This window comes from Helianthus annuus, chromosome 11 (assembly GCF_002127325.2).
Source record: "Helianthus annuus cultivar XRQ/B chromosome 11, HanXRQr2.0-SUNRISE, whole genome shotgun sequence".
Classification (NCBI taxonomy): Eukaryota; Viridiplantae; Streptophyta; class Magnoliopsida; order Asterales; family Asteraceae; genus Helianthus; species Helianthus annuus.
In genome coordinates this window covers 3,722,787-3,738,182 of record NC_035443.2, presented here as the reverse complement: position 1 = coordinate 3,738,182, position 15,396 = coordinate 3,722,787, and the positions used below count along the sequence as shown (strand labels likewise).

Below are 15,396 nucleotides of genomic sequence, written 5' to 3'. Positions count from 1 at the left end.
ATGGTTTTACCAAGTGTCTTTTAGATGTATCGCTCTTTGTTTATAGCTAGGATTCGATACTTAGTTATGTCTTGACCTATGTTGATGACATCATTTTAGTGGGAGCTCTTTTGTTTTCTTACTGGCTTGATTGGACGCTTACATTCTCAATTTACACTTAAGAATTTAAGACAGTTGTCATATTTTCCAGGTATTAAGGCCACATTTTGTGAGGATATTTTACACTTATCTCAACAACGCTACTTACTTGATTTACTACAGTTCATCAGTCTTGTTGATTGTCAACCATTATTTACTCATGTCTCTTTCGGTAGACAACTTTCTCAACATAAACATACGAGTGATCCTTTATATGAACCTACTATGTATCGGAGCACTTTTGGTGCATTAAAGTACCTTGTATTGACACGGCCAGAGATTGCTTATGCGGCCAGTAAGGTGTCACAATTCCTTTAGACACCAAGACACCTACTAATCGACATGTCATTGTCAAGCGCTTTTTGCGGTATCTTAAGGGTACCATTTCTCATGGGTTATGTATACATCGGTCCTACTTCTATTGATTTACATGCTTATAATAATGTTGATTAGGCTGGATGGCCCGATGATCAACGTTCTACCACAGATTATTGAGACCACCAACACGAGTAAGTCCATGATTGGTCGTTGTCGGTGGGAACTAGTTTCTAAACGATATCCCTTGGTTTTACTAAAGATAAGATTTATGATAAGATTCCTACCTAGTCTTTTTAAGATGCCTGTCCTGGGATAAGATAAGATTTTAAATTAGATTTTCATCAAGGTATTTTAGGCATTTGCCAATGCGATCTATTCGATACTCATAATCGTAGTTGTTAAAAGCCATTGCCTTTTGCGCCTAGGCCCATTTTCCAGGCGAGGCAGGACAATTGCGCTTTAAGTCGAGACATGCAAACATTTCGGCGAGATTCCTAGATTCCGGAGAGTTTTCGGCCAAATTCCAGCCGGATTTCTAATTTTATCTAAGGAAAACTACTTTTCTACACTAATACACTAGTATTTTACAATTTTTGGTACTAAATAAATGAAATTAAATGCTCTATAATAGCTTTTGTTTATTTTATTTAAACAATAGTATTATTTTTCTAATACATAATATATATTTTTTTTTCATGCTGTGCCTTTTTTTGGGCTTATCGTCTAGGCCCCAGACGAGGCCTACGCGCCTTGAGTGCACCTAGCGCCTTTAATAACTATGCTCATAACTACACTTACTTTTCTTTGTTTTCCAAAACCTCCCTGTTTTTCACATGTGTTATATTCTCTTTGTTAATATTATAGAAACTAATATGCTGGAACTGGTGGTCCCGAAAACAACTAGGTACTATTAGAATATGTAAATATTATGTATCCATTATATTAGGAGATAATTATGTATTTGATATGTTTCCATATCTCTTGTATTGTATCTACCCCTATTTAAAGGGATGTTATTATTGAATGGAGGACACGAATTATTCTTGATCCATAAACACTTTTATGGTATCAGAGCTTACGCTCTACAAACCCTAGCCGTCGCACACCTTAACCGTCGCTCGTTTTTTTCCGGTCATCCCCTGTTTCGACAGCCACCATGACCGGCAAAGAACATACGTCCAACACCGAACCTAAATCCTCCTCCCTGCATCCAGCCTATACGGTGACCAACATTCAAAACAAGGTTCGCACTCTCGACGGCACCAAGGTTACGTATTCATCATGGGTAAAGCTTTTCAAGTTACATGCAAAAGCTTACAAGGTTCTTGATCATATCGACGGCACGACTGCACCAAAGGAAGGCGACGATGACTATGATTCCTGGCAAGAGATCGACGCCCTTATTCTCCAATGGATATACGCCACGCTATCCGACGAGTATTTGGTTCGGGTTCTTGAAACCGATGCTACGGCACGAGCCACATGGGTGAAACTTGAAGGTATTTTTCTTAGTAACAAAGGCTCTCGAGCTACGACTCTTGAGCATGACTTTACAAATCTCACACTTGGAGCTTGTGCATCCCTCGACGAATATTGTCAGAAACTTAAAGACATCGCCGAGCAACTAGGCGATGTCGGCTTTCCGGTTAGCGAGCCACGGCTCGTTATGCAACTTGTTCGAGGCCTACCGTCCGAGTATGATGTTACCGCTGCCCTCATCAATCAAACCTCCCCTACATGGGATGAAGCTCGCACCAGTCTGCAAAAAGAACAACAACGCCAAGCCGCCCGCCAAAATAACAACCAATCGGTACTTGTCACCACTCCGATTCCCGCTGCTACCGTTACCGAACCATCTACCCAAACTAACAACCCACCCGCACCTAATACAGCCCCTACAGATCCTAATCGGTACTCACAAAATTATTATGATCCAAACCGTCCTCGTGGCCGTGGACGCGGCTACCGTGGCGGTCGTGGTCGGGGTTCTCGGGGACGTGGCAACTATAGCAACCAATACTCTACCTCTCAATGGAACCAACCCTCACCCACCTATCCACCCGCTTACGGCCCACAGCAATCTCCGGCCCCTTTCCCCTCCTGGAACACACCGCCTACCCCTTACCCCTCACAAGCTTGGGCCCCTAATCAACCACCTCCTCCTTACCCCCAACCCCAATACAACCAGGCCCATCTTGCTTACCAACAGGCCCAAATGCAGCCATTAACCCAGCAGCCTCCCACCCCTACCCAGTTCCACGACCCGAATGTTTTTAATGCATTAAACCCAACGGACATCGGCACGGCTCTCTCCATGATGCAGATCAATAACCCGGACACCTCGTGGAACATGGACACCGGAGCATCCTCTCACATCACCTCCAATATCGGTAAAATTTCTACTCCCTTGTCTTTTTCTTCAAGCACTATTCTTGTTGGGAATGGCCATAAATTACCAATTACAGGATCTGGAAATTCCCTACACACTGTCTCAACCAAAACCTACCAACTTAATAATGTCCTACACTCACCCACTGTTATCAAAGATTTACTTTCTGTTCGTAAATTCACTCGTGATAACCAAGTTAGTATTGAATTTGACCCTTTTGGTTTTTCTTTGAAGGACCTCAAGACGGGCACCTTCCTTTCGCGCCATGATAGCACGGGGGACCTCTATCCTCTTACGCCACCTTCATTTGCTTTGGCCTCCGTTTCTCAACCCACCCCGTGGCACAACCGACTTGGTCATCCTGGCGCAACTATTTTGAATTTTTTGTCTAGTCATAATTTCATTCATTGTAATAAGACTACTAGTCAGTCCATTTGTTCTTCTTGTCAAATTGCTAATAGTCAACGATTACCTTTTAATGATTCAAAGTCTATTACGTTTGCTCCCTTTGACATCGTACATTGTGATTTGTGGACATCCCCGGTTTTAAGTAAAAGCGGTTACAAATATTACATGGTGCTTATTGACAATTTCACACAACATGTTTGGGTCTACCCACTTAAATTTAAATCCGAAACGTTTCCTACCTTTGCTAAATTTCATAGACTAATCCACACTCAATTTAACCGTCTCATTAAAACGTTTCAATGTGACTTGGGTGGTGAGTTTGACAATCACAGCTTCAAGCAATTTGCCGCTCAACAAGGCATGGTTCTTCATTTCTCATGCCCCCAGACCTCACCACAAAACGGCAAGGCCGAACGAATGCTTCGACGCCTTAATAATATTATCCGTGCAATACTTACCCATGCTCGTCTTCCACCCACATTTTGGGTTGAAGCTCTCCACACTGCAACCTATCTTCACAATATTCTTCCTACCCCTAAGCTCAACCATCACACCCCGGCCTTCGCCCTTTACCAAAGACATCCAACCTATGATCATCTTCGCGTTTTTGGGTGCGCCTGTTACCCGAACGCCTCTGCCACTCAACCCCATAAACTCTCACCCCGGTCTACCCGATGCATCTTTTTGGGCTACCCGCCAAATTTTCGTGGGTATCGATGCATGGATCCCCTCACTGGTCGGGTCCATATTTCTCGTCATGTGATTTTTGACGAGCACGACTTTCCCTCCGACATCACCACCCCGCCCGACGCTTATCACTTCCTCGATGATGAAACCTACCCTTTCTTCGCTCCGATACCCACAGCCGCACCATACCCACCTTCGGCCCACCTGCCTATCGGCCCAACCCAACCCGTCCCCAACCAGCCTTCCACTACCCAGCCCACTCCTATCGGCCCAAACCAACCCGTCCCCAACCCGCCTTTCACTACCCAGCCCACTGTTAACCCAACCCCACCTCAACCGCATTCACCAAATCACTCACCGCCTTCTTCCCCAGCGGCCCAATCCACTTCCAACCGTCACCACATATATACTCGATCCAAGGCTGGAATCTCCAAGCCTAATCCAAAATTTAATCTTACTGCTCCTTCCGTCAACCATAACATCTCACCCATTCCCACATCCCACCTCAAAGCCCTTCTAGATCCTAATTGGCTTATGGCTATGAACAATGAGTTTAATGCTTTGCAGGAAAATCAGACATGGGAATTGGTACCGCGACCGGAGGGGGTGCCCATTACACGTTGCATGTGGCTCTTTAGACATAAATTTAAATCCGACGGCGCTCTCGAGCGCTACAAAGCTCGGTTAGTGGTAAATGGCAAATCTCAAACGGTTGGCATCGACTGTCATGATACGTTTAGTCCAGTCGTCAAACCCGCCACCATTCGCACAGTTTTAAGTTTGGCGGTCTCTCGGGCATGGCCCATTCACCAACTCGACGTCAAAAATGCTTTCTTGCATGGTCACTTAGAAGAAACAGTGTTTATGTATCAGCCACCGGGTTTTATTGACAGTCAACGTCCGAATCATGTTTGTCGCCTAAAGAAATCTCTATATGGTCTCAAGCAAGCCCCTCGTGCATGGTATACCCGTTTTTCGACCCATTTGTTGTCCCGAGGATTCCGCAGCAGTATATGTGATTCGTCGCTATTTATATATCAACATGGGACTTCTACGGCATACTTATTATTGTATGTCGACGATATTGTCGTGACCGCCTCTGATTCGACTCTTCTAACGTCAATCATTACTATGCTATCGCGGGAGTTTGCTATGACAGACTTAGGTCCGTTGCATCATTTTCTGGGGATCACTGTTACGAGGGACTCTACCGGGTTGTTCTTGTCCCAATCACAATACGCTCGGGACATCATACACCGAGCGAACATGACCGGGTGTAAACCTTGCGCCACTCCATGCGACACAGGTTCCAAATTAGGCGCTAATGATGGGGATCTGCTTACAGATGGCACTCTTTACCGCAGTCTAGCGGGCGCTCTTCAGTATCTCACATTTACAAGACCTGACATCACTTACGCGGTACAACAAGTTTGTTTATTTATGCATGCCCCACGGGAGCCACACTTTGCCTTTCTTAAGCGGATACTTCGTTACCTTCAGGGCACTATCGGTTTCGGCCTACACTTGTCGGCCTCCTCCACATCCTCTCTTATTGCCTATTCTGACGCGGATTGGGGGGGCTGCCCTGATTCTAGGCGCTCCACATCTGGGTACTGCATTTTTATGGGTGATAATCTCATCTCATGGTCGTCTAAACGCCAGCCCACCATTTCCCGCTCTAGTGCCGAAGCTGAATACCGTGGCGTTGCTAACGCGGTGGCCGAGACCAGCTGGCTTCGGAACCTTCTTCTTGAACTTCGTGTCCCAATCTTAAAGGCCACCATCATCTACTGTGATAATGTATCCGCGGTTTACCTTTCAGCAAATCCCGTGCAACATCAGCGTACAAAGCATGTTGAAATGGACATTCACTTCGTTCGGGAAAAGGTACAGATTGGTCATGTTAAAGTTTTACACGTGCCCTCCTCCTCGCAATATGCGGATATTTTTACTAAGGGTCTTCCTCGCACGCTTTTTGAAGAATTTCTATCCAGTTTGCGCGTTCATCCATATCACGCTTCAACTGCGGGGGACTATTAGAATATGTAAATATTATGTATCCATTATATTAGGAGATAATTATGTATTTGATATGTTTCCATATCTCTTGTATTGTATCTACCCCTATTTAAAGGGATGTTATTATTGAATGGAGGACACGAATTATTCTTGATCCATAAACACTTTTAGGTACGTTATGCATGCTGGCGTTTGCATCAGGTGGAAGTTGGCGTCCTTTGACATACATTGCAATCTAGCTCTTTCGTTTGCAAATTTGTTGAGTTGCATAGAACTATGACGATACATAATTTGAAAATAAGTTTTCCTAACACTTGGATTGGTTGTGAGACTTATTCCAAGGATGTTTGTATGGTTCTACCCCTCCACACATTTCAAAGTTCTTTTGTTATTATTCTCTGAAATCAAGGTAAAAGAACTAATAGCTTGTTCTTCTTCAAAATCAAGATTTATTTTATAATGTAATACAAAAATTTCTTTAATTCATGACATGGCCCATTGTTATTATATATTTTAATTTTTTTTGAGGGATAAAGGATTATTGTTTTAGCCAATACTTTAGCCGTTTGTTTCTTTTTTTTCTTTTGTAACTTTTAATTAAAATTCATACTATTGAAATTATGAAATCTAAAGATACACCCGTCATACTATTGTATAATTGTAATTATAATATTTCAATAAAATGCATGAAATATGTTGATCCAATACCTTTATTAACTATTAGCTTGCTAGTTTAGGCAATGATAAGTGCTTGGTTCATATCTAACATGCATGCTCAAATTAGCACAACACTAAGATTTTCAGTATGTTATATACAATCCAATTTGAGCACAACACTAAGATTTCAATATGTTATATACAATCCAATTCACTCAATTATAGTTTTCAATCCAGTTTTGTTTTCTTTTCCTTTTTTGGAGTGGTTTGGTAGACTAGGTGGAATAAATCTAGTGTGCAAAAAACAATACACTAAAAATGAGTTAGTTAAGATTGGTGCAAAACTTCAACCACCCTAACATAGTTGGATGCCAATGGGTTAATTTCCAAGTCATCTGTAAAAATATTATCATTTATATATCATAATTTATAGAATTCGATGTTTTATACTATAATTTATTAATTATAGATATGGGTCAATATCATAGAATTGTCCATCAAGCAAGAAAATATTAACCAAGTCACTTCTGATAAGTATTTACATTTCTTTAAGTTATATTATTTTGAGTTAACAAGTCAAGGAAACAAGCAATACTACATTTTCCAGCAATCTTGTTAAATAGGAGTTAAATTGTACATACTAATGATAATGTGATTGAGTTACATGTCAAAATAGGTTGTTCCAAACGAGTCGAATTATTCCCGGTTCGTCATCCTTAAGTTGTTACGATTAGGGAATTTGAAAGGGGTCTAGCAAATCTTTTTACATAGTGATAAAAATTATAAACGAAATATAGGGTTTGTCTAAAAAAAGATCAAAAATTAACTTAAGATCTGCAGAATATTTAAGCATTATCTGGTCTAATCATAAACAATTAACAACTCCCCCTTTTCTATCAAAACCATTAATATAATAAAGATATCAGCTCACCTGATTTTGCCAACTCCAACTTCATGCATCAACCTCTAAACATTGCCTTCTTCTTCCTCTTACAAATACCAACTTTACTCTCAATCTTTTTCATCAACATTCAAACATCACCCAATGGCAGCCAAGAACACCAACATGCTTTCCCTTATTTTCAGTTTCATTATCTTAGGATTAGCCCATCTTAACTTGGTTAATACACTAAGCTCTAAATACTATGATCAAACATGCCCCAATGCTGAATCAACCATTACAAGTGTTGTCAAGAAAGCTATGTTGAATGATCCAACAGTTCCTGCTGCACTTCTAAGAATGCATTTCCATGATTGCTTCATTAGGGTGATTATTCTTCCTCTTCCACTTACATGTCATATGCAAAACAGTATATCATTTTGATTAATTGTTGATTACTAAACTTACAACTTTGTAGGGGTGTGATGGTTCGGTGTTGTTGAACTCAACCGGGAAGAACAAAGCTGAGAAAGATGGACCCCCAAACATATCTTTGCATGCATTTTATGTTATTGATAATGCCAAGAAAGCGGTAGAGGCTTTATGTCCTAAAACTGTCTCTTGTGCAGATATCTTGGCATTAGCAGCAAGGGATGCAGTCACTTTGGTTAGTAAAGCATCTTTTTTTAATAACTAAAAGTTTACAAATTTTACAATTTGATTTTAATTTCGTTTCGAGTTTAAACTTGATTTGAATATAGTCTGGAGGGCCAACATGGGATGTGCCAAAAGGAAGAAAGGATGGAAGAGTTTCGAAAGCTACCGAAACACGACAATTACCTGCTCCAACATTCAATCTTTCCCAATTGCAACAAAGTTTTGCACAAAGAGGTCTTTCCATGGATGATTTAGTTGCACTATCAGGTAATTAATTGACCAAATATTACCTAAAATTTCCAGATAACCGGAACTGTTTATTTTAACGAGTTGATTTACCTAGAATGTCCAGATATCCGGGTTCTTAGTGACTCCATTTTAAACAAGACAAAACTTTTTGCTCTTTATAATATTTATCTTAACTATAGCTAAAAGATATAGTTTTAAAGATTACTCTTATCCTTCAAGAATATATTTTACAAACATATAGTAACTGATTTGTTACACGTTTTATAAATGTGTCACCCAAAATGTTATTTTTCTTGTAGTATTTTTTTTTGAAGCAAACGAAATAAAGATTATTATTTGCTGACCAATGTGTAGGAGGACATACACTTGGGTTCGCTCATTGCTCATCCTTTCAGAACAGGATACACAACTTTAGTTCAAAGCAAAGTGTCGACCCGACTCTGGAATCATCATTTGCAGCCAGTTTAAAGAGTGTATGCCCTGCAAAAAACACAGCGAAAAATGCGGGTGCAAATCTTGATGCGACTCCCACAACTTTTGACAATAGATATTATAAGTTACTTCTCCAAGGCAAGAGTATATTCTCTTCTGATCAGTCGTTGATCAATTCGGCAAAGACGAAAGCATTGGTCTCAAAGTTTGCTAGCTCACAACAAGAGTTCCAGAAAGCATTTGTGAAATCCATGATTAAGATGAGCAGCATCAGTGGTGGGCAAGAGGTAAGGCTCGACTGTAGAGCGGTAAACTAAACCAAACTGGTGGAAAAGGAAGGTGGCTGGCTGTATTATGTTCTTGGTTTAAATTAAATTTGTTTATCATTTATGTTGATTCTGTTAGATTCCATTGGAGTTTGATGGGTCATCATCCATAAATTTAGTAATGTTTTGTACTGTATTTGGGGAATAATAATGGTTATTGTCTAAAGAATATTCCACAAGCTTTCGTTTTCGACTTAGATATAAAGCTAAATTATGAAGTTATATCATTCTGCGCATATTAAGTTTGGTTTTACCACATTTAGGAGGTGAAACATGTTGTCTTGTATTTGTGAAAATTTCTAAGACCTAAACCAATGAAATTGTTGATTGAGCAGGAACAAGCAAGAGATTATTGGAGAATACTAACGTTTATAGTGGGATGATAGAAACTTGTTAAGGCCGAAACCAGTGAAATTAAAAATTATAAAGTTTTGTACATCATAAATATATAGATGTGACCATAAAGAGTATAGACACATCAACCACAGTATTAGTAAAGAGGTATAGAGAATAATTGTTTTCTACACTTAGTTTTATTTGTCTATCAAAACCTCCATACTTTTCACATGTGTTATATTCTCTTTGTTATTTTCGTAGCAACTAATACGCTAGAACTGGTGGTTCCAAAAATAACTAGGTACGCTATTCATGCCCGTGTTTGCACAAGGAGGAAGTGGATGTCCTTTGACATACATTGCAATCTACCTCTTTCGTTTGCAAATTCCTTGAGTAGCATAGAGTTATGACGATACATAATAAGAAATTAATAAGTTTTCCTAACTTTTGGATTGGTTGTGAGACTTATTCCAAGGAATAGTTTCCCATGTTTGTAAGGTTCCACCTATGCACACATTTCAAAGTTCTTTTGTTATTGTTCTTCGAAATCAAGGTAGAGAACTAAGACCAAACCCAATGCAATGTATTTGAGGTGCATTTGTGACATGGATGATGAGTTGGAGAAGAGAGTAGAGAGAGGGTAGAAATGTTCTTGGTTAAGTGCATGTATTTGTAGACAGAGAATCAAGTTTATGAGTAGTGAGGTTTTTAATGAAGAAAGAGAAATAGAAAAAAGATGACGTGGAGCACTTTTTGCAAAAATTTTGATTATGCATTGGAGATGGTCTAATAGCTTCTTCTTCTTCAAAACCAAGATTAATTTTATCTGAAAATGTAATGTAATGCAAAATTCCATTAATTCATAACATGGCCCATTATTATTTTTTTAGGGATAAAGGATTATTATTTTAGCCAAAAATTTAGCCGTTTGTAAAATCTAATAAGTATGCTCAAAGAACACAACACTAAGATTTCAATATTTTTTTTTAAACAATGCAATGCAATTCACTCAAATATAGTTTTTCTATTGAGGTTTTTCTTTTTAATTTGTTTCATTTTTTTTTTTTGGAGTGTTTTGGTAGATTAGGTGGAAAAAATCTAGAGTGCAAAAACAATACAATAACAATGAGTTAGTTATGATTGGTGCAAGACTTCAACCACTTTAACCAAAGAGTATTTGTTTGGAAACATATTGGATGCCAATTGGGAAAAAGTCCAAGTCTGCTATCAAAATATTAAGCCCGGCCCCTATTATTATATATAACAATAATTGTATTACATTCAGTAGAATTCTAAGTAATACATTCTAAATGGGTCTAGAATATTTAAGCATTATCCTACAAATCATAAACAATTAACAACTCCCCCTTATCGATCAAACACCATTATTGTTGGTGCACTTGTGTCTGTACTTTGTCTGTATTCGGTCTGATATAAACGATGTCCTGATTTGTGTTGTAAGTTGACCAAGTCAACCATCCTCCGGTTTGACTTGGACAACAGTTGAAAGATGTTTGTTCTGATCGAAGGATAGCCTCGAAGGATACACCTGATCCTTCGAGGTGATCGAAAGATATGGTTCGACCATGGTTCAACCATTAGACCTCGAAGGATGATCCTTCGAGGTCCATGCTGATCTTTCGTGTAACATGTGGTCGACAGATGATCCTTCGGACCATCTGTCGAATCCTTCGAGCAGACCTGCTGAGCTGGGTATATATACCCATGCATATGTTGAGTGTGAGTTAGTTCTAGAGTTCTGCCATTTGCACCGAGAGATAGAGAGTGTTGAGAGCATTCTGTCGGAACTCACACACACACACACTTGAGAGTTTACATGTTAGATTTGTAAACATTGTGCTTGTAACCGAAACCTTCATTTGCATTAATACGACTAGTGTTAATCGGTGAATCTTTGTGTGTTTGTTTCTCTACTTGCTACTAACTCGGTTTGCTTGCTAGCTTGGATTCCGCACTCGCTAGCGGGTTGGTATAACAAGGTTTAGGTTCGTAATCATCCACCGAAACAGGGACCTACAAGTGGTATCAGAGCCTCGCTCTTTACCTTGTTTAAAACCGGGTTTTTACAAGTTTTGGTGTGTTGAAACACTTGGTTTCGCACCTGTTTTTACTAAGTTTCTTGCATTTTCTTTGAGTAAAAACGTGTCTAAACTAACCGGGAGTGTTTTAAAGTGGGTTGGGTAACTTGAAAAATTGTTTTTAAGTAACTTGGTATTTCCGGTCAAGTTCCGATCAAGTTTTCCGGTGACTAGTGTGAAGATAAGGTTTTTCCTTTTTGGGCAATCTTTTCAAAGTTGGTGGGAAAGTACGTCTGACCATACCTTTTGCCGAAAGTTGACCTTACCAACCTGTCACCTTTTCACCAACCTTTCACATCAGATCAGATTGTGTCAGAGCTCTCGAAAGATATCTTTCGACATCGAAAGATCATCCTTCGATATCTTTCGATCAAGGAGGGCTCGAAAGATTTATATCCTTCGACCCATCCTTCGAAGTCTGAAACATATCCTTCGACAGAGGAATCTTTTCGAAAGATTCGTGTCCGAAAGATTAGGATCCTTCGTACTGGTGAATCTTTCGAGATCTGTTATTCGAAAGATAAAGAGTTAACTCGAAAGATAAGGATCTTTCAAAAGGGAATCCTTCGAGCTCTTGAATCCTTCGAAGTCATTGTTCGAGAGTCAACAGTAATCTTTCGAATACTGTTGATCCTTCGAACAATAAATCGATCTTTCGACTGTGATCAGTTTATTGCTAACAAGTTTCTGTGATTTCAGATCTTTCGACCAGGATCTTTCGGTTGTGTTATCTTTCGGATCATTCTTACTTAGCATTTATTTTGCTTATTTATCATGAATCCGAGTTGGTGGGGAAGTCCGGCTCCAGACAGTGGAAAATACATGAATACCAGTCAATCTCCATCATGGGCCGAATCGCCAGTATCTACATCCTCACAAACAAATGCCACTCCAGCTGGTCAATGGGCGTTTGTTTCAAATCAAACTCCGAGTATTCAAAGTCTTCTTCTAAGCGAAAGTGAAACCGGAAGTTTGAACAGGCCTCCAAAGTTGATGCATCTTCATGAATATCCAGGATGGGTTGATCGTTTCCATACATACATTCTTGGTCAAAATACAGAGTTGTGGTTGCGGTTCATTACGGAATTCGATCAAACTATCGAGGTTGCTGCTTCTTCGACAGCTACATTTGCCGATCTTCCTGATGATCAAAAGAAGACGTATGACTTAGAAAAGAAAGCATACGCTATTCTCACTCAAGCACTGAGCAAGGATATTTATCATCAGTTCGTCAGTTTCAAGACAACGAAGAAGCTGTGGGATGCATTGAAGACGAGAGGAGTAGGTAATGAAGCCACACGTCAACTAAGACGAGATCTACTGAAGAAAGAATTCGATGGCTTCACATGTATGGATAAGGAGTCCTTAGGAGATATGACAAGCCGTTTCTATCACCTGCTTACTGAGCTGACCAACTTTGAAGTCACAACGACTCCAACAGAGGTGGTAAAGAAGTTTGCCGATGCATTGCCTCCTCAATGGAACAACTTCCTGGAAATCTTGAAGTATAACGGAACGCTGAGAACCACAAATATCAACGATTTCGTGCAGCTTCTGGAGAACAAGGATCAGGAAGAAACGTTGAAGGCAAAGAGAGTCGCAGTGCCACAGAATCCAGAGATGTATTATGGCACCTCCACTTCTTCATCTGCAAAAGCCGGTTCACATGCTCCACTTCAAACGGCGTTTGTCACAAGCACGGATGTGTATGGCAATCCAGTGCAAGTTCCTGTAAAGCCACCTCCAACCACAGATCTGTATGGAAATCCAATACAACCACCTCCTCCTCCTCCTGCTCAACAACCTCAATATGCGTGTTATGGAGGAACATCATCTGCTGCAGGTCAACAATCAAAGTCAAGTACAGTGCAGCTCGACACGTCAAGCTTTTCTAAAATCAGTGTAGAAGTAGCTAAGGAACACATGGAGCTGCTTAACACTGTAGTGAGCGCGTACTGTGGGCTGATAGAAGGTCAGATTGGAAACATTAATCTGACACAAGAAGATTACAGGCAGATTGATAAGGAAGAGATGGACTTGATGGATATCAAGTGGGCCTTTGCGAGTGCAGTGAGAAGAGCAAAGGATTGGATGGAAAGTACCGGCAGAACCAGCTTGGAAAGCAAGCGAGACACCAAGTATGGGTTCGATAAGCAGGCGGTTAAATGCTTCAACTGTGGTGAACGGGGCCACTTTAAAAGGGAATGTACAAAGCCAGCACAGCACGGGAATCAAAATCCCTTCAGAAACCGAGGCAACCAGCAGAATCAGAACAGGAACACTGAGCGTTCATTGGTGCCTGCAAATAACCAAACCAACCGAGCACTTGCAGTTCAGGTGGATGAAGGTTGTGACTGGTCAATCCAGTTGGGTGGTGATGCTCCTGATGAAACAGCATGTTTTGCTCAGATTGTGAAGGAGCTAGCTCACACCAGTGGTAGAGAATCTTCTGCCAGTGGTGGTGAATCGTCTGAAGATGAAGACTCTTCTGGTTATAGCAGGAGTGCTGATGAAGAATCATCCAATTCTGGTGATGATTATGTGGGTGAGACATCGAATGCAGCAATCGACGCAGATATTGATGAACTTTTGGAGGAAGCTGCAGCAGAAACTCAAAGAAGATCTATTTTGGTGGATCAAGCTGCTTATACTTCGTCTTCTCTCCATTCAGCCTTTATGGCTAATGTCGACGGTTCATCAAGTCAGGTATGTGTCGATGAACCCACTGCTGTTAGTTGTGATGAATGTGCTAGGATGCATGCTAGATGTGCTGAAATGGAGAAAAGTATGTCTGAGTTGCAAGGCAAACATGATGCTTTACAAGCTAGTTTGTTTGACTTGCAAGACAAACATACTACTGTGAATGAAAATTTGAGTGACTTGCAAAGTAAGCATGACGCTTTGCAAGAAAAATATGATGTGACCTTTCTCCACAATCAGAAACTGACTGTGGATCTCTCAAAATGCACAGAAGCCAACATGTTTCATGAAAATCATGAAAAAGAATTTAAGTCAATGATTGAAACATTAAAGAAAGATAAAACTGAATTGACTAAAATGGTTTCAAGAAAACAAACTGATATTAATTTGTATATATCTCGCCTTGAGAGTATGCAAAAAGAGATGGCTTGTGTGAAAACCGAAAGTGATGCGATCCAACTCAAGCTAGACAGTTATTTGAGTTCTAGCTATGTGTTAGATCACATCATTGACGTTCAGAAGGAAAAGAGAGATGTCACATGCATAGGGTACAAGAAGTGTCCACCTCCAGTGAGACATAATTATGATGCCATGCCTGATGAAGAGGACAGGGTTTTCTTTGAACCTTCTGTGCCTCTAGATGTTAAGGAGTTTGCTGCAGGACTCGGATACCAAAAGGAAGTATCCTCAGATTCAGATGTGTCAGCAGATACATTTGTGAGTGCTGAACAGAATCAAGATCCTCCAGTTGTGATTGAGGATGCTGATTCGTCTGATGATGAATCTGACGATACTGTCCCAGCAAAGTCTGATGCGGTAGTCAAAAATGAGGACATACCTCTTGAGAATCACATTCTATGTGATCCCCCTGTCAAACCCGCTAAGACTGTTGCAACTGAGTCCTCGTCTGAGAAGGAGTCGGAGAGTGTGAATTTGCTGTACACTCTAGTTGGTGATGATAAAATTTACTCAGACAAAGATTTTCCCATTAAGAATGTTAATCAATCCTTAATCTGCAAAGTCTTTGAAAATTCGACGAGTAAGTTCTTGGGAAAGGCAGGACCTAAAGTTACAGTCACCCAGTGTCCTCCAATCCCAAAG

General features: G+C 40.3%; 2 protein-coding genes across 2 annotated transcripts; both read left to right on the top strand.

The window, feature by feature from the left end:
* The first annotated feature begins 1,499 nt into the window (after positions 1–1,499).
* LOC118483853 lies at positions 1,500–3,163 on the top strand. The gene is made up of 2 exons (XM_035979497.1): positions 1,500–2,846; positions 3,080–3,163. Exons 1-2 carry the CDS (start codon positions 1,613–1,615, stop codon positions 3,112–3,114), a joined length of 1,269 nt encoding a protein of 422 aa, XP_035835390.1. The 5' UTR covers positions 1,500–1,612; the 3' UTR covers positions 3,115–3,163.
* Positions 3,164–7,654: 4,491 nt separating this feature from the next.
* Positions 7,655–9,151, top strand: LOC110889196 (peroxidase 64). The gene is made up of 4 exons (XM_022136703.2): positions 7,655–7,883; positions 7,975–8,163; positions 8,258–8,420; positions 8,757–9,151. Exons 1-4 carry the CDS (start codon positions 7,662–7,664, stop codon positions 9,149–9,151), a joined length of 969 nt encoding a protein of 322 aa, XP_021992395.1. The 5' UTR covers positions 7,655–7,661.
* The last annotated feature ends 6,245 nt before the right edge of the window (positions 9,152–15,396 follow it).

Excerpts from the sequence above, each read along its gene's own strand:
- LOC118483853 (XM_035979497.1), top strand. The coding sequence starts at position 1,613 with ATGACCGGCAAAGAACATACGTCCAACACCGAACCTAAATCCTCCTCC. Across the intron at positions 2,847-3,079 it reads TCACATCACCTCCAATATCG|GACCTCAAGACGGGCACCTT; the intron begins GTAAAATTTCTA and ends TTTTCTTTGAAG.
- LOC110889196 (XM_022136703.2), top strand. The coding sequence starts at position 7,662 with ATGGCAGCCAAGAACACCAACATGCTTTCCCTTATTTTCAGTTTCATT. Across the intron at positions 8,164-8,257 it reads CAAGGGATGCAGTCACTTTG|TCTGGAGGGCCAACATGGGA; the intron begins GTTAGTAAAGCA and ends ATTTGAATATAG. Across the intron at positions 8,421-8,756 it reads TGATTTAGTTGCACTATCAG|GAGGACATACACTTGGGTTC; the intron begins GTAATTAATTGA and ends ACCAATGTGTAG.